This window comes from Sciurus vulgaris (genome assembly GCF_902686455.1).
Source record: "Sciurus vulgaris genome assembly, chromosome: 4".
NCBI lineage: Eukaryota > Metazoa > Chordata > Mammalia > Rodentia > Sciuridae > Sciurus > Sciurus vulgaris.
Window position 1 is genome coordinate 25,711,047 of NC_136464.1, and position 21,870 is coordinate 25,732,916.

The following is a 21,870-nucleotide window of genomic DNA, read 5'->3' on the forward strand; positions in this document are numbered from 1 at the left end:
TGGCACCCCTGTGAATGAGGCAATGTGAGCACTCATGGGACAGTTGCTCAGAACCCAGTAGAACGTGATGGTGTTAAAGGTTAGTCTGCTGAGCTGAAGGATAGGACAAAGGCCACTGGCCACATGGAATCCAAACCTTAATGTGACCTTGTGGGAAGTTCTCTCCCCTCGTGGTTCTTGCTCTGTTATATATCGCTCAGGAGTAGCGAAATGTCCCTTTGTGTCCTGCTAGGTGGGGTGAACAGTACTTGAATATGTGTTGCCCACAGTCACTGCCCCTAATTTTTATGTTCAGGCCGGGAAACTAAAGCCAAGCCCAAGACTCTGCAGCCAGGAACTTGACGTGGAAAGGTCAGCAAATGTCCTGGCAGGCTGGTGGCCTCATTCACTTGCCTGGAAATGACCTACAAGGCTGCTTTCTATTTTGCTTTGTTTTGCTTCACTTTTTGGTTTTCTGAAATGACCAACAAACTCATTCTGAGCTGCTTCTAGTCAACTCTCGTCCCCGTGGCCTAGTCCCTTAGCCAGTGGGAGTTCCAACTGAGAAAACTATGCCGCAGCAGTTCCACCTTAAGAAGGCTGCCAGACACCCCCTTAAGTATGCCATTTCCCAGCATTCCACGCTCTGTTGATCCCCATTTCCTGTCTTTCTTCTCCTCCCCCACCTCTACACACACACACACACACACACACACACACACACACACACACACACACTCTCTCTCTCTCTCTCTCTCTCTCTCTCTCTTGCTCACTCTCTGCAGCCTGCCCTGCTCAGAGCTCAGAAACAGCTGGAGAGAAAAGGGCCCAGACACACAGCCACTCCTGGTGCCCTTGCATTTCCCTGCCCGGAACCTGGTTTCATCTAAATAACATACAAACTGTGAAGTGGGGGCACTCGGGCTGTAAACAGGACTCATTTTGCTCTTCTTTGCCTTGGCTATTGGCTAATTGGAAGCTTAGGCACTTTTACTAGTTGCTTCTATCTACCTTTGAAAGTTACCATTACACCTGGGTGCCATCACAGCCCCAACTTCCGTCCTTCATTCACTCATATCTGCCTTCCAAGCCCAGACAGATGGGACAACCTGTGCACGTTTCCGTCATGGACGGAAGGAGCCTCCTCCTGCCTGTGCTCTCCAGCAGAGCTCTGACATGGTAGAAACTTTGACTTTCAGTTTCCTTCTCCCACCTAATGAGCTCCTGAGACAAAATCACCCCAGGAAGGGGAAGGGGAGGACTGTCAGACATCTGGCCTGGAAGAACCATTCCAAAGAGCCAGCTGTGTCCCAGGGAGCAGACAGGGACATTGCAACTCAGGCCTGGGGGCACTGGCCAGCAATTGCCAGTCCAGGAAGCGAGTCCCCAGTGAATTTGGGTAAAGACTCAACACCACAGAGAAAAGGGGAAAAGCTTGTTTTAAGAAGCCATCAAATCACCAGAAATGAAGTCAGCCCTGTCATTTGTGTTTTGCTTTTGTTTATGAGCATTTGGGTTTGTTTTGTTTTCGTTTTGCCATACCAATGGTTTTAATTTTACCCAGTCATGTGCTTTACTCTTGTCATTTATGGTTTCTACTTTTGGAGCCCCACTTAGAAAGTCTTTCTCAACCCCCCCCCCCAAATTATGTAAATATTCATGACTACCCCCCCATGGTGTGAGGCCAGATTCATTCTTTCTTATTTTTCCTAACTGAGTAATGCCTTGTCCTCAGATCACTTATTGAATAATCCATCCTCACTCCACTAATTTGAAATGTTGCCATTAGCCTGTTCATGAACTTACTCTGTGAACTTGACCCATGTGCTATCCCTGCATAGTACCAACACACTCCCCAGTTGGTCAGTTTTCTTTATTCACCTCTTACTAGTTGGTCTCAGTGTGTCTATCCTTCTGGAAACACTTTAGCAGCTACTCTGATCCTGCATCTTGCAGAAAAGTAAAATTGAGCTCTGGGAAATAGATCTGTCCAAGGTCCCATAGACCAGAAGTCACCCTGTGACATCTCTTTCCTCTCTAATAATCTCTTTCCTCTGGGGCATTTAACTCCATAGACCACTTTCTCATCTCTTATCTCCCATGTCTTATCTCTAGGGTTACCAAATGATGGTGGAATAGCATTCACAATTGTGAATGGCCATTGTGAAGTCTACCACTGGAGAACGCTAATCTCAGGGTCCCATGTTTATCCCACCTTGCAGAGAATGAGAGCCCATGCCAAGAGGGACCAGGCAAAGCAAAGGGAGTTAGAGGGAAGAAGCTCTGCTCTGAGCATCTTTCCCAGCAACCCTCAGCTCTGGTTCTCTCTGGAGTAGTGGGGTTACCAAGTCTAACAGAGCATGGTAGAAAAGGCTCAGCTGGGCAAGGCCAGATGGACACTAGGGCCTGGGCATGGAAGAGCTATAATGATGATGTGGCCCACTCCTCCCCACAGATACCTGGGCAAAGAGGGCTGGGCACCGGCATCCTACCTAAAGAAGGCCAAGGATGACCTGCCAACCAGGAAAAAGAATCTGGCGGGCCCGGTGGAGATCATTGGGAACATCATGGAGATCAGCAACCTGCTCAACAAGAAGACGTCTGGGGACAAGGAGACTCCACCAGCTGAAAGCGAAGGCTCTGAGGCCCCCATTGCCAAAAAGGAGATCAGCCTGCCAATCCTGTGCAATGCTTCCAATGGCAGTGCCCTGGGCGTCCCCGAGAGGACCGTCTCCAAACTGGCCCAGGGCTCTCCAGCTGTGGCCAGGATCGCCCCTCAGAGGGCCCAGATCAGTAAGCATACCACTGGTCTCCAGGTCCTTGCGCCACAGAGCTCTTTATAGAGGGGGCATAGGGTGCAAGGAAAGCCAGAAGGGAGTGTGGAACCCAAACTACAGACGAGGAACCCCTGGCCCCCATGTTCTCAGCTCAGGTCATCATCAGTGGGGAAGGCAGGAGAGTGTGGTGGCTCAGCCCTCCCAGCTGCTCCTCTAAGGCGATCACAGGAGTGCAGGCTGCCAGTGTCCCCTTCCCCAGGGACCAGGAAGGCTAGTCTTCAGAAGAATGTATTCCAAGAGAAAGAAGTGCTTTTTTGCACTATGCTAAAGGCTTTAGGAACCTAGATGGTTAATGCGTGGCTGATTTTAAAAACAAAGCCCACATTTCCCTGCTTTGTCAAATGGGGGCCCTATCTGCAGGGCTTGTTTAGAGAGAAAGATGTAGAAGAACATCTTCCTGGGACTTGACCACTCCTTCCCTCTCACCACCTTCTGCCATTATCTTTTGTCTTTTCCTTTCCTTTCCTTTCCTTTCCTTTCCTTTCCTTTCCTTCCTCCCTCCCTTCCTTCCTCCCTTCCTTCTGTACTGGGGTTGGGGTTGGAACCCAGGGGTGTGCAACCACTGAGCTACATCCCCAGCCCTTTTGATTTTTTATTTTGAGACAGGGTCTTGCTCAGTTGCTCAGGCTGGCCTGCAACTTGCAATCCTCTGCCTCAGCCTCCCAAGTCTCTGGGATTATAGGTGTGCACCACACCCAGCTCTTCTACCAGTTTCTAGAAACCTGAAAAAATGAGAAGCTGAGACTTTAGCACTCTCCACAAAGTGGTTTCAGCAGAGTTTGTGCGAAGGATCTCCTTCAGCTAGGCATGGTGGTGCACACCTGCAATCCCAGCTTCTGGGGGAAAGCTGTTTTTTAGTTGAGCTCTGACGGTGGCTCTGTTGGCCCTTGTGCATGAAACCTTTTAGGCATGCAGCTGGGAAGTCATCATTAGATGTACCCTCTTGCCTGGCTCTGTGCTAGCCTCTTTAAGGATTTAGTAGTGAGCAAAAAATAGACATGCTCTCAACTCCTAACTTTGAAAATCTGGTAAATCTATGTACATTTTACCCTAGAAAAATGCCCCAAATGTCTGCACATTATATATGCGTATAATTTTAGGGGTTTCATGGATCCCCCAAAGAACAGACAAGGAAGCGTAAGGGTTTCTTGGGTTCCCCTTGAAGAAGCCTTTAGAGCTTCTGGTCCATTGTAAACATGGAGCAGAAGCATGGATTTCAAAGATCAGGAGCTGTTCGCACTTAGGGAAAGCAGGTATAGGCCCTGTTTCTCATTGTCTAAGTGGAATTACTAAAGCCATGTCTCTTCTCGTAGGCTCCCCAAACCTAAGGACAAGACCTCCACCACGCCGAGAATCCAGCTTGGTAAGTGTGCTGAATTCCTATCCCTTTCTGTTCCTTTTCTGGGGCTGCACTCTAGCAGCCCTGAGAGAAAGGCTGTTTTGCTGCAGAGCCTACTGGCCCAGAGGTTTTCCAGGACTCTAGCAGGGGCTTCCAGCTTTGTGGGGCTGGAGGCGTGAAGGGAGGCCTGCAGATCCCAGTCTTTCTAGGGGCCTGGCTGGACAGTTTACAATTGGAAACGCACTGCACTCCAAAGCTAAATAAATCCATCCCAGCCACTGCACTGGCAGACATAAACATTTAGACTGGCCGGCAGTGGTGTCCAGCCAGGGCATTGCCAGGAGCTTGAAATGGGGCCACTGTCCATGTTAGCCTGGAAGACTTTCAGCTGTGCCTTGCTCAGGAATGCCTGGTGGATGTGGTGGACCAGAGCCTGGGAAGGCAGAGGGCAGATCAGGGAGCATCCTCCAGGGAGGGGAGGGGATTGCCAGGACAGGCTCACACCAAAGCTTATAGAGGGTCCACACTGCTGGGTTCTTGCCTCTTGTGGGTGGGGTTTCCTGGTGACCAGCATCTCAAGCAGGTAGATGTGCAATTGGGCTATGACTTGGGGGACCAAAATGGTGATGGCAAACTGAGAGCCCTGGAACGAAGAACGGTTATCAGAGCAGTGGACGGATTGGAGCTTCAGGCCTGCCAGGCATGACCGTCGTTCTACTTCCAACACTTTGGTGCAGAAACCCTCAGCAAGTCACTTACCTTCCTCAGGCCTCAATTTCCTTACAAGATAGGGACAGCCCTAGCTATCTCCTAGGGCTGTTCCAAGGGTGAAATGCCATGCAAAGGGCTTTCAGACAGTTTCCATTTCCCATGTTGACTTGACTTTTGGGTAGAACCTTCTGGGGTACCAGGAAAGATGCTAAAGTCATACCTGAGCTTACAGCAAATCACTATGATCAGTGACATCTGCCCTTACAGAGAGGTAACATCAGTCTGTGGAAGAGGGGACCCTCTGCACATACAGCGTTTGCCCTGGCTCTTGGTTCCTGTGGAATTTCTCTTGTCCCTCGGGGCTTACAGCTGAACAATGAATGCTGCTTCCCTCCCATCTCTTCTAGCACAAGCTAATTATTTTCAGGCAGACTAAATTTGTGTGAGAATGGGCTCATTCCTTCCACACTCACCAAATTCAGGGTTGCTGAGGCAGGATCACTGTCTCCGGGTAGGTTCTGCTGAATCTCACCTGGCCAGCAAGCAGCAGGACCACAGAGTCAGGCACTTGGTGGGGAAGGGTGGCTGAGTCACACTCAGTCCCTGAAAACCAGCTCCCTCCCACCCCTCACTGTGGTCCAAGACAGCTCTGTTTTGACTAACAGCATTAGGATTAGGACATGAGGGTTCGAGACCTTTGGTCTTTGAGTTCTTCCTATGCCCCTTGCTACACTAGATATCTCAGTAAGTCTCTTAATGACCCTGTTATTAGTTCCATTTTGCAGATAAGGAAACTGAGGCTCAGAGAGTTGACATCAAGGGCTTGAACACAACTGGTAAAATAATGGAACTGGATCCCAGCAGTCTTCTTGTCTTCCTGTCACAGAGAAAAAGCGGGGGACGGGGGGAGGAGTTAAGGGAGGGGTGGTGGGGGTCTACCCTGGGTCTGAGAACAGTCACCACCACAGCACAACTGCTTCCTCCCCTCACCTCTCCCCCAACCCTTTACTTTGTTTTAACCACTTTTGTATGAAGTAGGTCACACACACACAAAGCCCATTCTACTCAGCATGGAGGCTGGTTGAAGCTAGAATCCACAAGAACATGTCCATTTGGGTTACTATGGGATGCCCGGTGCCTCAGACCAGCTTCTGGCACCTGGGAGCCACCTAGCAAATGGTTGTAGAATGAATGAATGAGACCCACATTAGCCTGGAATCATGAGCTGGGGCAAAAAAGAAAAAGGAAAAGAGTGTCCTTGAATGTGGGGCTTAGATGTTGCTGTATACAGGTCCGAAAGGTACTGAGGACCGCAGTGTATTCTGTCTGCCACAGAGAGTGTCCTGAGTGCTGTTCGGGGCTTGCCTGACCATCTGGCACTGTCAGGATGAGCAGCTGAAGACTTCTCCCCTTCTCCACTGCCCCTGTGCACTCCCGCCTCAGCCTCCTAGAGATGGTGGGCTCCCGTGCGCTGCCTCCCTGCCAGGTGCCCCGCCTGCAGCCCTTCGCCCTTCCATTCAGGACGAAGGCTTTCTTCTTCATGGGCAGTGCGTGCGTTCTGTTAGAAGAATTTCTCTGCTTTTTCATTTTTGTTTTGGAACCCAACTATCGAGGCATCTGAAAACTAGCCCTCCAGAGATATAAGGGTAGAAACTATCGTTAACAGTAAGCATTCTGACAGCTCAGGCCAGTCTCAAGTGAATCCTCGGCACCATCAGAGTCTCCTCAGGGGCGCAGCCTCTTGGGGATCTGCCCTGCAACTGAGGACAGATGCCTACCGGGCCAGCTGCTGTCCAACTGGTCTAAACAACCACACACATATCCCGGGGCTGGAATGAGCACCAGTCCTTGGCCTTGTTGCCTCCCAGGTTAGTTAGATTTTGCTCAGTGTTCTTTCTCTGCCTTAGGGGTTCCAGCTGCCGAAGCCACCAGAGCCCCCTTCCGTCGAGGTGGAGTACTACACCATTGCTGAGTTCCAGTCGTGCATCTCCGATGGGATCAGCTTCCGAGGTGGACAGAAAGCAGAGGTGAGCCGTGGCCTCCACGGTGAGGGTTTCACTCACTGTGCTCAAGGCCTGCATGTCCTGTTTTGTGTCTTGCTAGCAAGGTTCCCGAGGGACAGGAAGGAATGGTATAGAATGGTATAGAAGCACTTGCCCAAAGCTAGTCAGGGCTGCAGCCAGGACTAGAAACCCAGACATGTGCCTCTGCCTGCGCTGGCTCAGGTGTTAGCCCTATGGTGGTGCCAGAGCGTGGGCAGGAGCTGAGAATAGGGTGCCTCAAAACAAAGGGCTGCTGTGGGCACACAAGCTCCAAGGGCAGGGGCTAAACAAAACCCAACCCATTTTGTTTTTGTGATTGCAGGGCCTAGGATAGGGTGGCACCCAGAATCTGTCAGAGTGGCCTTGCCCAGGCCTGTTTGTCCCCACAGCCTTTCTCTCCCAGGAGCACTGCAGGGGCTGGGATCCCACAGAACCCACATCAAGAAGTGCTGTTGTCGGGAGAACGTGGGCCAGGCAGGTGGAGCAACATCCTGAGGCCCCAGTGTTGGCCACATCCACACCACAGGACTGCTGGCCTTTGATACAGACACTTCCCCCAGGTTTTAAGTAGTTGTCTTCACCACGCCTGCCCCCTGTATTCACGTGGTGGGGGTGCTGCAGGGATACCTCAACGAGAACCCAGTGGGTGGCTGCAGCCATGGACAGCATCAAACTCAACGTATGCTGTTTTTTTCCTTTACATGCACAGCAGTGATAAATAAATAAATTAGGCAGAGTAAGACCTTAACAACAGCAACTAATAAAACACAACAGTTACAATATACCATAATAAAATGTATTTAAAACTTATGAATTATATATTTCTGGAATTTTCCAGTTAATATTTGCACACCACAGTGGACCATGGGTAATGGCAACCTTGGAGCATAAAACCTCAGCTCAGGGAAGACAACTGTACTTGGTGTTTTGCAGAGAAGATTGATCGCTGGGTCATTTCTCTGGAGTAGCTTCGTGTGGCCATGCAGTTAAATCTGAGTGACACATGCGAAGCTGTCAGATCCACTGAGCCTTTTCTGTCTACTGCAGAGGCGACATCCCTAGCATGAATGTTTTCAACCACGTATCTGGAACTTGGAACTGTTTCCAGGGGAAATCATTCTCTTCCATCCTAGAGTTTCCAGAAAAGCCTAAAAACTTAAAATGGAGCAGGAAGGTCATACTTAGGATCCACCTGAGCTTGAATTTTAGCTCAGGGTTGGACCAGGGTAAAGAATGGAATATAAGACCAAAAGAAAAAGAAACTTCTCTTTGGTGGGGCTGCAGAGGTTTGGTCTCGGGAGCGTGCTTGGCCTTCTCCACTCCCTGTCTTCCTTCCTTCCCCTCATCCCATGGTGCCAGTGTTTACATGCTCCCCAGCCCCAGAGTCCTCCTTGGGACCTTCTCCACAAGCATCCCACAATCCCACTTTATCTTCCCTTTAACATTCCCCAGTCCAAATGAACCTCAGCATAACCGGCAGCCACGCTCCTGGTCATTAGCCCATTTTATAGAAGTCAAAGAGGAGGCTCCTTAAACTAGTTTGTATAACATAGAAATGACTGAAAGCCACTCACCCTTTCTGCAGGAAGCCATTCAACCCAAAGAAATCCCAGGTCCTGGGATTTCAGTAGGATTCTGCAGCGAAATGACCGTAGCAGGGGACCCTGGGGAGAGGCTTTGTCAAGAGGCTCTGACTTCAGGCCTGTATATCCCATTTCAGTCCATCTGTGACTGCCTCTTCTCACCTGAGACACCCTTTCAAGGGCCGCCCAAGGAGGACCTAGCAATATTGGGGGTGGGAGGAGGACTGGGTAGTGGAACGGAGGTTCTTTATATATCTCGGTCCTTGGCAAGTTGGGTTTCGTAGGGACTGGGAACAGTGCGGTGGTTTAGGGGAAGAGGAGGAGGTTTCTGTAGAGGAGGCCACCTCAGTACTGACTTAGAGGGCCAGGGGAGAGAGACCTGGAGGGTGGAAGCCCCTCAGCCAGGAGATGCTAGAGGCCTGGGTTTAAATTCTGACCTGTCACTTACTGCAGCGGGTCTCGGGCCACCTTCTCAAGGGCTCACTTTCTTATCTGCAAAGCGGAGGTGATAGAGCCCCGTGTGAGGCCCCTCACCCGGGACATCACAAGGTTCCAGAGACCCTCCTAGCTCACTGGCCTGCCTCTCTTCCTCCCAGGTCATTGACAAGAACTCGGGCGGCTGGTGGTACGTGCAGATCGGTGAGAAGGAGGGCTGGGCCCCCGCGTCATACATCGATAAGCGCAAGAAGCCCAACCTGAGCCGCCGCACCAGCACACTGACGCGGCCCAAGGTCCCACCTCCGGCACCCCCCAGCAAGCCCAAGGAGACTGAGGAGGGTCCTGTGGGTGCCAGCGAGAGTCAGGACTCCCCACTGAAGCTCAAGTACGAGGAACCTGAGTATGACATCCCCGCCTTTGGCTTTGACTCCGAGCCAGAGTTGAGCGAGGAGCCCCCAGAGGACCGAGGCTCCGGAGACCGAAAGCCTGCCCAGCCCCCGAGGCCCTCGCCCGCCTCCTCCCTGCAGCGGGCCCGCTTCAAGGTGGGTGAGTCTTCAGAAGATGTGGCCCTGGAAGAGGAGACCATCTATGAGAATGAGGGCTTCCGGCCTTATGCAGAGGACACCCTGTCGGCCAGAGGCTCCTCTGGGGACAGTGACTCCCCAGGGGGCTCCTCACTGTCCCTTGCCAGGAAGAACTCCCCCAAGTCAGGCTCCCCCAAGTCAGCCTCGCTCCTAAAGCTCAAGGCAGAGAAGAACGCCCAGGCAGAACTGGGGAAGAACCGCTCTTCGGCCTCCTTTTCTTCTTCCATCACCATCAACACCACCTGCTCCTCCTCTTCCTCCTCTTCTTCCTCCTCCCTGTCAAAGAACAGCGGCGACCTGAAACCCCGCTCTGCCTCGGACGCAGGCATCCGTGGCACTCCCAAGGTCGGGGCCAAGAAGGACGCTGATGTGAGGGCTGGGCTGACCTCCTGTGCGCGGACCAAGCCATCTGTCCGGCCTAAGCCCTTCCTAAACCGAGCAGAATCACAGAGTCAAGAGAAGATGGACATCAGCACTTTAAGACGCCAACTGAGACCCACCGGCCAGCTCCGGGGGGGCCTCAAGGGCTCTAGGAGTGAGGATTCAGAGCTGCCCCCGCACACAGCCTCCGAGGGGCCTCATGAGGGGGCCAGGAGAGGCTCAGCCGACATCATCACCCTCCCGGCCACCACTCTCCCATGTCCCCCCAAGAAGGAGTGGGAAGGGCCGGCCACCTCCTACGTGACATGTAGCGCCTACCAGAAGGTCCAGGACTCGGAGATCAGTTTCCCTGCAGGTGTGGAAGTGCAGGTGCTGGAGAAGCAGGAGAGTGGCTGGTGGTATGTGAGGTTTGGGGAGCTGGAGGGCTGGGCCCCTTCCCACTATCTGGTGCCCGATGAGAACGAGCAGCCCAACACCCCTGGCAAGGAGCAGGATGCGCTCAAGAGCAGGCAGAACGAGGGCAAGTCAGACAGCCTGGAGAAGATCGAGAAGCGGGTGCAGGCGCTCAACACCGTCAACCAGAGCAAGAGGGTCACGCCGCCCATCCCCTCCAAGCCCCCCGGGGGCTTTGGCAAGACGTCAGGCGCTGCAGCGGTGAAGATGAGAAACGGCGTGCGGCAGGTGGCGGTCAGGCCCCAGTCAGTGTTTGTGTCCCCACCACCCAAAGACAACAACCTGTCCTGCGCCCTGCGGAGGAACGAGTCGCTCACGGCCACCGACGGCCTGCGAGGCGTCCGCCGGAACTCCTCCTTCAGCACAGCGCGCCCAGCGGCTGCAGAGGCCAAGGGCCGCCTGGCGGAGCGGGCTGCCAGCCAGGGCTCAGACTCGCCCCTGCTGCCCACCCAGCGCAATGGCATCCCCGTGTCCCCCGTGCGCCCCAAGCCCATCGAGAGGTCCCAGTTCATCCACAATAACCTCAAAGACGTGTACGTCTCTATTGCAGACTACGAGGGGGACGAGGAGACCGCGGGCTTCCAGGAGGGGGTGTCCATGGAGGTACTGGAGAGGAACCCCAATGGCTGGTGGTACTGCCAGATCCTGGATGAGGTGAAGCCCTTCAAAGGCTGGGTGCCCTCCAACTACCTTGAGAAAAAGAACTAACCGAGGCTGTACGGTCCCTCCAGCCTCAGTGTGCCACTGTAGCCGCCACTGGATGAGCAGTGACGTGCAGACTAAAGGGGAAGGACAAAATGGGAGGGGTGGGGGAGGACAACATTAAACCCTGCAGGTGTGTGACCTCGAAGATGCCCTGCCTCCCAGCTGTCACCTGGAAGGGAGGATCCATTGAGTAGGGAAGGGAATGGCCTGGAACCCAGAGATGAGAAAGCTGGGACCTGTCATGTGCACCTTGGTGACTTCGCTGATGGACTACATGTCATTTGGGATAGGCCATGTGGGAAACCCCAATTGTGCCTTTGCTGCAGATCTGGAAAAGATGTGGTCATCGGGGGCCTCCAGCATCCTGCCCATTTGACTTCTTTTGGTGGCTACCATCTTGCCACCAGAGGTAGCCCTTGTATTGTCCTTGTCTGTGTTTGTGGATTGTGCTGTTCCCTGGGGATTGCCACCGCCCACCAAGGCTGGGTGCCTATGAAGATCCCACGGCCCTGGGGCTTGGAGTTGCCTCATCTGAGCTCATAGCTCTCCCTGGGCCAGGCCACTGTCAGGTGCCAGTAAGAACCACCTTAGCTGTCATTGCCCTGGCCTTGAGAAGAGAGCCCACCCTCCCTGGGGCTGCCCTGGAGGACACCATGCCAGAGTTTAGAGAGGGCGGAGGAAGCCATCGGGCTCCCCACTGTCAGCACAGACTACTTGGGGTATTTCTGGGCAAGCGGTTCCTTTGCATGTTTCAGGATAGGTTTGTTGATTTGGGGTTTATATGTCAGGCCTTCGATTTGGGTCTTATTTTAGGGGTTGTTTGGGCGCCCTGGGGGGTCAGCCTCACATGGGACAAGAAGGGGTGGAGGGTGGGATTTTCTGTTGTACTCTGCGGAGGGGTGTTTTGTTTTGTATTTGGTTTCCCATTCTTCCCCCTCCATAAGCCAAGTCGTTTCGTTTGGTTTCCACTGTGTGGACTTTGCCTGCGCGGCATTGCCGGAGGGATTTGGGGTTGGGTAAGCCCAGGCCCCAGTCTCGGCAAAACAGAGAAACTGTCCTTCTGGTTCCTGCCCAGCCCCGGTGGGGCAAAACACCCTCCCCAGGAGGGAGGAAGGTATTATTAGGAGCCAGACCTTTGGAGAGAAGGCAGCACCCAGGCCGCTGGGTGGCTGCCATTCTGTGTATGTTCTCCCACCGGGGCAGGGCCAAAGCTTTACAGAGAACTGTGGAGAAGCAGCCGTGGCCCCCACCCTGGGTGGAGGGGACCCCAGCCGGGCCCCCTGGGTCAGACCGGAGCAGACATCACCAGCCGCTCCTCTGGCCTGCTGGCAATGCTGCGGTTGCCCAAAAGGAAGGAGGACCCCTGTGCCCGGAGCCAGTCTGGTCTTGCTGAGGGGCAGCGCCCCAGTGAAGAGAGAAGCAAGAGAGGGATGTTCCCTGCAGGTCTTCTGTCCGCTTTGGGTTGTTTTTCCGCTGTTGATATTTCAGAGGGACTCTCCAGAAAGAAGCCCAGCCAGCTTCTCCAAGGACTCACCCTGTGTTGGGAGTGGATTTCCGCACGTGCCTTTGATTTCAGACAGATCAGGCTTCACAGCCACCGAATGAGCTGCCAGCATCACCGGACCAAGGGGCTGCCGTTTCCCAGAGGAGGGAAGCCCTGCCCTTACTCACTCTCCAGCAGGCCTTCACCCTCTCATCCCTCCCTCCAGGATCCCAGCGGCCTTGCCTGGGGTCCCGAGCCCTTGTCCCTCGCCACACACTGATCCTGGCAGCTGTAGCTAACTGCTCGTGTTCTTTGTCAAAGGGCCGTGGTGAGATTGTTTTGTTTCCTTTTGTTTTATTTGTGAGTTTGTTTAAAATCAAAATTAGATATTTTCTTCTGCTGGACAGTATTAAGTAGAGCAGGATGTTGAGTTAATCTGCTAGATTGCAGCACTAATGGTAGTGGATTAGTGTCTTCATATTAATATTATTTTTACTTATTTGAACAATAATGATAAAGAAGTGGTTCATTATTTCTTAATTAATGCACTTTAAGGTGGAATGGAAAGAAACCCAGAGAGCAAAGTGCATTACTTAAAGATGCAGTATATACTTTTCTCATTTTTAAACAGCACATATTTATTAAAAGAAAAAAAAGTAATTTATGATTATTTAAAATAAAATTTAAAAGTAGAGTGTCTGTCGGGTTAAAGGACCTTCCACATAGCTGCCTTCCGGGGGAGGGCCCGAGGCCTCGTTCCGCAGATGTCTGCTCTGAGCCAGTTGAATCATGAGCACGCCGGCCAGGCCAGGAGGGAGCACAGCACGTGGTGGCTGCCAAGTACAGAGCATCTCAGTCGGACTGGACCACAGTGCTTCCCAGAGCCTGCCTCCCCTGCCCTCCTGCCCCACGTGCGCATCCGCCCCGTCAGGCTCTCTACCAGCCCCTCAAGGACTGCCTCTCCTTGATTTCCAGTACTCTGAAGCCATAGAGACATTAAAAGGCAGGGCTGGAAGGGACCCTGGAGGTCACTCCATCCCACCCCTTCCTGTTACTGCAGCCCAAGGACTTTCCCAAAATCACACAGCTAGTTAGTGGCAGACTTTCCCCACTGCATTAATCCTGTGTCCTTCCCCACGCCCCTTATAGCTTATTCTGTGGTCGTCATGTTTACATTGCGACATCCAGCCCCAGGGATGGCTGGGAGTTGCTCAGGCATCCAGGAAAAGTGGAGAATGCTGCCACCTGGTGACATCACGTAGACCTGGGCCGTGCATAGGGATCACCACGCCCTTGTCTAGACACCACCCCTCACCCTCAGCCCCTGCCTCCCAGCACAGCACAAGCCCTGCAAACCCAGAGGATATGAATACTTGAAGTAAGAAGGGTGCATGCCAGTCCTTCTCAGATACGGCCAGGGGGTGCCAGGCCTTGTGCCCCTGGACTCCTAGACCTATCCTGAGCAAGAGGGCCTTTCCCTAGAGCTACTGAGCTGCTTTGTGACATTGTGGGGAACTGCCAGCAGCAGCAGAGGAGGGAGGGGACCTGGGGTTCTGACCCACCAGGAGGAAAACCAGATCGGACTAAAAGGAAAGAAAAATGAAATCTCAGCAGTTTTCCAACAGTTGCAATTGAAAATGTGAAATGACATTGTATTGCTGTATACTGCAACTTTAATCGTAATGAGCCCTTCTGAGGTCATTATTGAGGTTTATATAATGCCCGAAGATGCATCCTTTGGTGCTTTTTCTATTCAGTTTAAAGACCTTTTTCTTTGATTACAAGGGAAAAAATATGTCTTCATCTCTCTCTCACCTTGTCCCTCTGTCACAACAGGCCTGGCTATGCTGCCTGGCTCCTCTGTGCTCAAGAGGAAGCTGGAAGGGGACACCCCTGAGCAGCAGGGGTGCTGTCTGCCTTGTGGGTTCCCTCCACCCAGCAGACTTTAGTCTGTCCAACCCCCAGCCTGGCTCCAAAGATTTCTCTCTTCCTCTCTTCTCCCTCTTGACGAAGGCATTATATAGAATCATTGTAATCACTTTCAGATGTTAGAGCAGCATATTTTACTGGCATTTGTATCCATTGCTTTCCTCAGCAAGGCATGTTACTACTTTCATCATCTTAAGGAAAAAAGACAAGGGAATTTCAGTCGAGCATTATTTTCATATTACTAGTACTTGCAGAGTAGGCGTAGACCTATTTAAGTTTAGATTTTGGTTTGGTAGTTTTTGTTTTGTTTTTAAGGGGCAAAAAAAAAAAAATGAAATAACCCCTACTTTTCCTGTTTTGTATTTAAGTAATATATTATTTCTTTAAGGTTCCTCACTTCCCCTACCCCTTTCAAATACTTTGCATTCTCAATTGAAAATGAAAACAATCTGAGAGACAGGAAAAGTGCAATATTACCAAGAGGGATGCCAGGGCTTATGTGGTGCGGTGGAGGAAGACCCATGGCCTAGTCTGCAGAGAGTCGTGGGGGTCTCCTGGGAGGAATCAGAACTGTGGAGCTGACAGGTGGGCCTTGGGGTTGGATGTTGTAGCCTGCTCCCTCTCCTGTTCCCGCCAGAGGGCAGCTCCTTTCACTGTTGGGCGTCATCCACCCAGAAGAAAGGGATTCAGGGAAGAGGCGTGGGGGCTCTTGACCTCCTGGGCCCCGTCTCCAGAGCAGGGTGAGGACATCCAGGAACTGCTCCTTGTTTTCATTTCCATTGTTCTGCAGCCAGCTGCTCAGAGAGACCTGTCCTAAAAATGACTTCCAGCAGCCCTCTACCCTCTCTCCTGCCCCCAGTCTCCCGATGTTTGGGCTGTGATCCTTTGGATGTATGTCCGAATCTTTCTAAAACTATGAAACCTCAGTTCAGTTTATGGGCCGGAACCCTGGGTGTAACCAAACCCATCCAGAGGGTGTGGGCACTGAAGCCTACCCCAGTGAGATGGAATTCCCGCAGACCTGCAGCAGGGCCCTGCGCTGAGCCTGGCTGCCCATTCATCTCGAGGACTTCGGCCTGAGCAGCGAGCCCTGCCTCTGCTCCACACCCAGACAGTCTGCAGGAGTTCTCGGAAAAGACTCAGAGAACTGACTCAGGTCTCTGCAGACAGAAGCCCCACAACAGGTACCAAGCTGGATCCTCCTTCCTTGGTGCTGATAGAGAAAGGGCAGGCTGGGAGGTCTCCTGGGGTCCAGACCAGGAGCTTGTCCCTTAGGGCAGCAGGCATGCCCTTGCTGGTTTGTCCCCGCCACCTCCAGTACTGTATGCTTGCTGCTCCAACCCCATATTTGGTGAATTTCTGTACAGACATGGATCTCTGTGTCCAGTATGGGACTCAAGCCCCTGTGTGGGTCTCTCCCTTGGAGCGACACATCCACATAGCCAATCTTTGAGAATCTCAATGCAGAGCTCTCTGGAAAGAATTGTTCACATCACTAAAGAACTACAATTCCCTCACTTTTTTGAGGGTTACGAGTTGAGTGTGTGTGCACAGGCATGTGCACATGCCTATATGCATGTGAGCGTTGGTCATTTCCCACTTGAACAAATAACATGGGGTTAGAGAAGAAAAACATACCGGGCACACTGTCTCCACTGAACAAGTCCTTGGCATTGGGCAGGTCCCAAGGGACTCTCAGCTTCTGGCATCAAGGCTGTGTGTCATTCATAAAGCACGATTTTGCCTGGAGAGTGCAATGCATCTTTTTTTTTTTTTTGTAATAATTTTATTATTTAGTTGGAAACTTCACACTGGCATTTACAGGTCTAGCAGAAGCAACCTAGGCCATCGTCCCGGGCTCTGAATGAAGATGTGGACAGGAGACACCATTAGGCGTGGAAGTGCTGAGGCAGTGTCATTAGGTCACTGACCCGCAGATGAGTCACCACGCAGGCTCCCACCTCTCACCCTACAGTCATCAGTCTGAGGATCCCTGTCTGATACAAGCACTGCTGACCCTCTGGTTCTCTGAGGGCGGGTGGATGGCAGGATGAGAACTGACTCAGTGGGTGCGAGACCATGCGTGCGGACACTGACCGAACCTTTCAGGAAAGTAGCGTGGAGGGCTCCCCTGGACCTGACCGAGCTTTTTGGCTAAATCTTCACTGTTTGGGGCAGTGTCATTTCTCTGTGGATCCCGAGCTCCGTGATCAGAACCAGTGAGAAGGCAGGGTCTTACAGCCTTAGGGAAAAATAGCCCCAGGTTTTAACTTTCCTCCAGCTTTGTCCTGCAAGCCTGGAATCCCCAGGCCACAAGGCAGCAGGATGGTGCTTAGAGACTGGGTCAAGGGCTCTGCCTTCCAAGGCCTTGGTCCCAACCTACCAGTAAGGCCAGGATTAGCATGTGATCCTCCTTGCCCTATTCTATCTAAATCTCATGTATGCACTTGACCTTGACAATCAGCACCCTCTCCCTTCCCAGTCGTAGAACTTAGTGGCCTTAGAGAGTGGGGTCCCCTGTGCTGGATGCCCCTGCCTTGCTCCCAGTTCCACCCTGGCCAGTGGGCTGGGCCTTGAGGTATGTGAGAGAGTAGCAGTTCAGAGAAAAAGGTTGATCGAGCATGTTGGAGACAAGTGAGAGGCACGTTGGCGAGAGCGTGTGCGTGTTTGGGGTGACCGGGGCTTCCCGTCCCTTCACCGGGAAGGAAGCTTCCCAGAGAGGGTGTCTTCCAGACAGAAGGAGGTGTAGGAGGGCTTGGAGGTTTGTTTTGTCTTTATTTATTAGAAGTGAGGAAGAGGTGGATGCTGAGTGTTTCAGGAGGAAGAGAGCAGGTAGACAGGAAGCTTCATGATTCAACACACAAGGGTCCAGTCAGCTGGAGGTGGGACAATCCTCCAAACCTAGCCATAGAAGAAGCTGGCCAGAGGAGACTGCTACTCACTGAGCCACAAGCCAGGTCTCAGGGAATGGTCATTGATTTACTCAGTGGGGAAGGGGTGCTGCAAGCTGTTTCCAAAAGAGTTACATCCATTTCCCAGGATCCCAGCTGAGACTGTCCACTGCTCTTTGCTGATTCCAAAGCCAGTCTCTCAAACTGTACAGATCAATCATAACAGTGACCATGACAGGCCATGCAATAGGGATCTGCCATCCCCAAACGGACTCCACCAGGCCTATCTGGGAGTAAGGTGGCCTCACTGGTCTTTTGTTGATACCAGTTATTCCCAGGGCTCTCTCTTGTCACCTGTGGTGGTTCCATTTGCAGAGTCTGCCTCCCTGTTGTGAATTAGACCAGGTGAAAATCACACCCACCCATGGATATGCTCTTCCATTTTTTAGTGGCTTCTAACCAGGGCACACTGTTCTTAAGAGTTTATTTGAAGGAAGGGTAAACATCCACCATTCTTGCATTTACAGCCGTTCTCCACAACAGGTTTTCTCTAAATCCAGCATGCCAGATGGGGAATAGGTGTTCCTGCCAGGTACTGACAGGTCTGTAGGAAGGTGACTTCTGAGCATGACAGATGTGAGTAGACATCCCTGAACCGTGGACTGCATGGTTGGAAGTGAACGGTGGATGTCACTGGGCTACAGAAATGCTAAGACTCCTTGTGGTATCCACTCACCCCCACCCCGCTTTTAGTGGGCTCCATGGGGTCAGGAGGAGCCCTTCCTCTGGGTTTTTCCCCTCTTCCCCCTCAGCAGAGAAACTGGAGAAAAGGACATTAAGTGCAGTACAGTCAGTGTGAGTGCTAAAATATTCCCAGGATCAATGGTGGTGCTAAACTATCTCCATGTTTCTGATATTTTTAATAGTTTTTTTTTTTTTAATCTCATCACAAAAATGCAGTGTCCTTGGGGAAGGGATCCAGCCCCTTGGCCTGCCACTTTCCAGGTGTCCTTTATCACTTTGACAGGACTCTTCAGTCTGCAGAAATGCTATGTCTTGGCATGCTTCTAGACTGTAAGATTTGGGTTGTTTTGTTTTGTATTTTGTTTATGTTTACATGCATCTTGTATTTCCCTAAAAACTAAATAAAGTTTTTGGCCTTTTTAACTGTACATAATCACCTAATTCTCCCTCACCCCAGAAAACCCACTTGCCTGAATAGCAGAGGTCCCCCTATCCCAAATGCAGCACGGACTCCAGAATCCCTGGCCTTGGAGGGGACACAGAAGGGGGATGCACGTCCCTACTGTTAGTGAGAATCGGACACAAACTTCCCCCAGCCCCTTTGCTGCCTCTGGAGGCTCTCTCTGGCTTCTCTGCTTGGACCCCTGGCCCCCACCTATTTGTACTAGACCTCAGTAAGCAGGGAAGGTGGTCCTGGTGTTGGGGTTCAAGACCAGGCTGAGGCTGGGTAACCAGAATACAGGGTGGGTAGGCAGGTGTCCCATGTGCCTCTGAGAACTGGCCCTGCCAAATAAGCACAATTCCAAGGTGCTGTGCCTACCCCTTGGGGTCAGTCAGTTTGATTCTCTCCCTGTTGTCCCCAGCTATCCAGATACACTTAGCATATCTAGACAGTTCCTCCAGAGGTCCCTGTCCAGGGACTTTTTCTCCCCAGCTGCACCACCCATGTGGTATAGCCCCTGCACCCACCAATAAGAAAATAGTTGAGCTCCAGCCACAGGTGAGGTCTGAGCTTAGGGAGGACAGCTGAGCGGGGTGAAGGACCTGTCATTCCCCCACTCTCCTCTAGGTGGCACCGTCACACTATAGCTCCAATCCTGGTTGGACCTGCTAAGCCTGGAGAAGCCCAGCCACCTCCTGGCCTCGCACTGCACTGACCACACCCTGCTCCTCACAGATCCAGGCACCAGAGGCCACCAGAAGAGCCCTGGCTTCTCCTTTCCAACTTACAAGGCTCACCTGGTACTCCAGCCCCTGCTGTCCAAAGCACAGGTCATGTTCTAGCCCACAACTCCTGAGTTTTGCCTGATTGTCCCAGCCACCTTGATGCCCACCGTTTCCCCCAGGGCCAACCTGTGGATAACCCCACCCATGTGTGTAAGCCCCATCCACACTGGCCCTCCCCCTTGGCCTTCGCATGCAACAGCAGAGCCCTCAGGCTGGTATGAAATCACCTTTATTGACAATCACAGTGACCCCGAATCACAAAGGTGTGAGGCAGCGGCCACCCGGCCTAACAATGGGTGATGGCTTCTCCCCAGCCTCCCGCTGGGCAGCCCTGCACTTAAACCTTTCTTCACCTCTGGGACCGATACCTGCCTAATTGATGGGGCTACTTGCTGGCCCCAGCCCACTGCCAGGGCAGGTCTAGGAGGCAGGGTTTGGGGAAGCATGACCCAGAGTGGCCCAGGACTTCCCCCAGGCCCTGCCGGGCTAGCACAGGTGCCTGTCTGGCCTGGAGTCCTGTCCATGCTTCACTTATACCACCTCTTGGCAACTCCCTAAGAGCCACACAGAAAGTCTGCCCACCCTAAACAGCCACCTCACACAGGAAGCTGAGGTTCAGAGGGCAGCCATCTGGCCAGGGCCACACATGGTCAGTGACCAGGGCTAGAACCCCAGGTTCTGCTGGTCAAGGGAGAAGCTGTCTCTGAGGGTACACAAGAGCCTCCTGATGGCAGGAGGCTGGGAAACGGGGGTCCCAGGCCAAGACTGCACTGACCCAGCCCACAACAGGTGGGCAGGGCTGAGGTGACCATAACCCAAGAGTAGGTAGGGCGGGAGCCAGGCCTTGCTCCAGGGTGAAGAGCCTTTCCCAAAAGCAGGTCCCCAAGTCCTTCACTGGCCCATGCTGGGCTTCCTGCCTGAGCCTAGAACATACCATGTCCTTATGAGAGGGGACTCCTGGGCCACTTGAGGTTCCTGATAACCCAGCTCCTGCCCAGGGAGGGGGGGCATTTCTTGATGGCTGGGTGATCTACCAGCCCCAGGGCACTATAGAGGCTCAGTTTGCCTCTCTAGGAAATGGACACAATTTGCCAGGAGGAGCCGAATTTGGCCCTTTTTGATGGAGTTCCAACTCAGGCTGGCTGGGAGCTTCCGGGGTGGGGTCTGGGGAAGGTCTGTCTGAGCGACGATCACTGCTGCTGCCCCCTCACCAGGCACCCACACACAGGCCAGCAATTCTAGGGGCCTAGGAGATGGGAATTCACCCACAAACCAATAAAACCCACCAACCAAATAAATAAATAAATTAAAATAAGGGAAAAGGCTGGTCATAGCCTTGGGAACCCCCACCCTCACCAGGGGCCAGGGCCCCTCCTTGGCACAGTACAGCCTCTGAGATCAGCCTGGGCCCAGGCCAGCACTGAGATGCAGAAGGACAGGCTGGGGTCAGGGGTAGGGAGCTCCAGACCTGTGCTTAGAGATCTTCACCACAGACCACCTGCCCCCACCCCACACCAAAGGGCAATCCTGGGCAATAGCAAAGAACTATGACCCAGCAGGGGCCAGGAATCCCGAACCTGGAGCCCTCCACAGCCCAGGATAAGAGAAGTTCACTGGCCTTCTTGTCCCCAGCTGCCAGGCCCGATAGGTAGGGAAGAGGGGAAAGAGAAGGTGGATCCAAGTCAGAGTGAGATGGCAATTCAGGAGCCGCCCACCCTGGGCTGCTGTTGAGCAGGTTGTGCACTGTTCAAGAGTCATTGGCTAAGGAGCAAATGGAGGCTAGAATGCAGTCCCTACTCCACGGACCAAGCCACATGCCCTGGCTCACGGCAGCATCTGTCCATAAGAAGGTCCACGCTTTTGAATTCTCACCAAGGTGCCACAGGGGCTACAGGGACCTCCTAGAACCGGCCCCAGACAGGGAAGGTGTAGGACAGGCTGACCCGATCAGCCCCTCACCAGGCAGGGAAGAACTGATGCAAAGAAGGGAAAGACGAGAGTGTGACCTTCTCCCCTCTCCGCCCAGTGATGCACGTCTGCCCCCGCCTTCCTGCGTGCCCAAACCTTCAGGAGCCTCGGGGTCCTGTGTTTAATGGAGGAAGAGAATTTCCAAAATGAGGAAGGGAAGGGGCCCCGCTGGCTCAGCCCTCAGCAGCAGCCGGCTGAGGTCTCCGAGGTGGCCGCGGGGCTAGGCGCTGCGGTAGGTCTTGATGATGTCTTTGATGGGGCGGCGGCAGATGGGGCAGCAGGCGTGCAGGGCCTTCTTGAGGCGCAGGCCGCAGGCATAGCAGAGGCACATGTGACCGCACGTGTAGATGACCGTGTCCACTGCGTGCTCATAGCAAATGGTGCACTCGTCGCTCCACTGGCTCATGCCCGGGGTCACTGGGGACTCGGGCAGGCTCACCGGTGAGTTGGGGGCTGTCCCTGGGCACAAAGGGGCAGGAGCAAATGTGGCTGGACCAGGCACAGGGTTCATGGGAAGGGGGCCCCCGGCCTCCTGTGCCCCAGTCCATGTAGGGAGACCTGCCCATTCACCCCAAT

At 53.0% G+C, this 21,870-nt stretch overlaps 2 protein-coding genes across 8 annotated transcripts in view; one reads left to right on the forward strand and one right to left on the reverse strand.

Moving 5' to 3' along the window:
- Positions 1 to 14,851, forward strand: part of SH3PXD2A (SH3 and PX domains 2A) — a 224,506-nt gene extending 209,655 nt beyond the window's left edge. For all 4 annotated transcript variants that reach the window (XM_079136318.1, XM_079136315.1, XM_079136316.1 and 1 more), the window contains 4 exons: positions 2,435 to 2,772; positions 4,130 to 4,179; positions 6,774 to 6,893; positions 9,088 to 14,851. In XM_079136318.1, coding sequence (XP_078992444.1) covers positions 2,435 to 2,772; positions 4,130 to 4,179; positions 6,774 to 6,893; positions 9,088 to 11,055 — 2,476 coding nt within the window. In that variant the 3' untranslated portion in view covers positions 11,056 to 14,851. The remainder of the gene's footprint in view (positions 1 to 2,434; positions 2,773 to 4,129; positions 4,180 to 6,773; positions 6,894 to 9,087) is intronic.
- A 1,376-nt stretch (positions 14,852 to 16,227) lies between these two features.
- NEURL1 (neuralized E3 ubiquitin protein ligase 1) overlaps positions 16,228 to 21,870 on the reverse strand; it is a 72,302-nt gene continuing 66,659 nt past the window's right edge. For all 4 annotated transcript variants that reach the window (XM_079136325.1, XM_079136326.1, XM_079136324.1 and 1 more), the window contains exon 6: positions 16,228 to 21,753. In XM_079136325.1, the coding sequence (XP_078992451.1) occupies positions 21,515 to 21,753 (239 nt within the window). In that variant the 3' untranslated portion in view covers positions 16,228 to 21,514. The remainder of the gene's footprint in view (positions 21,754 to 21,870) is intronic.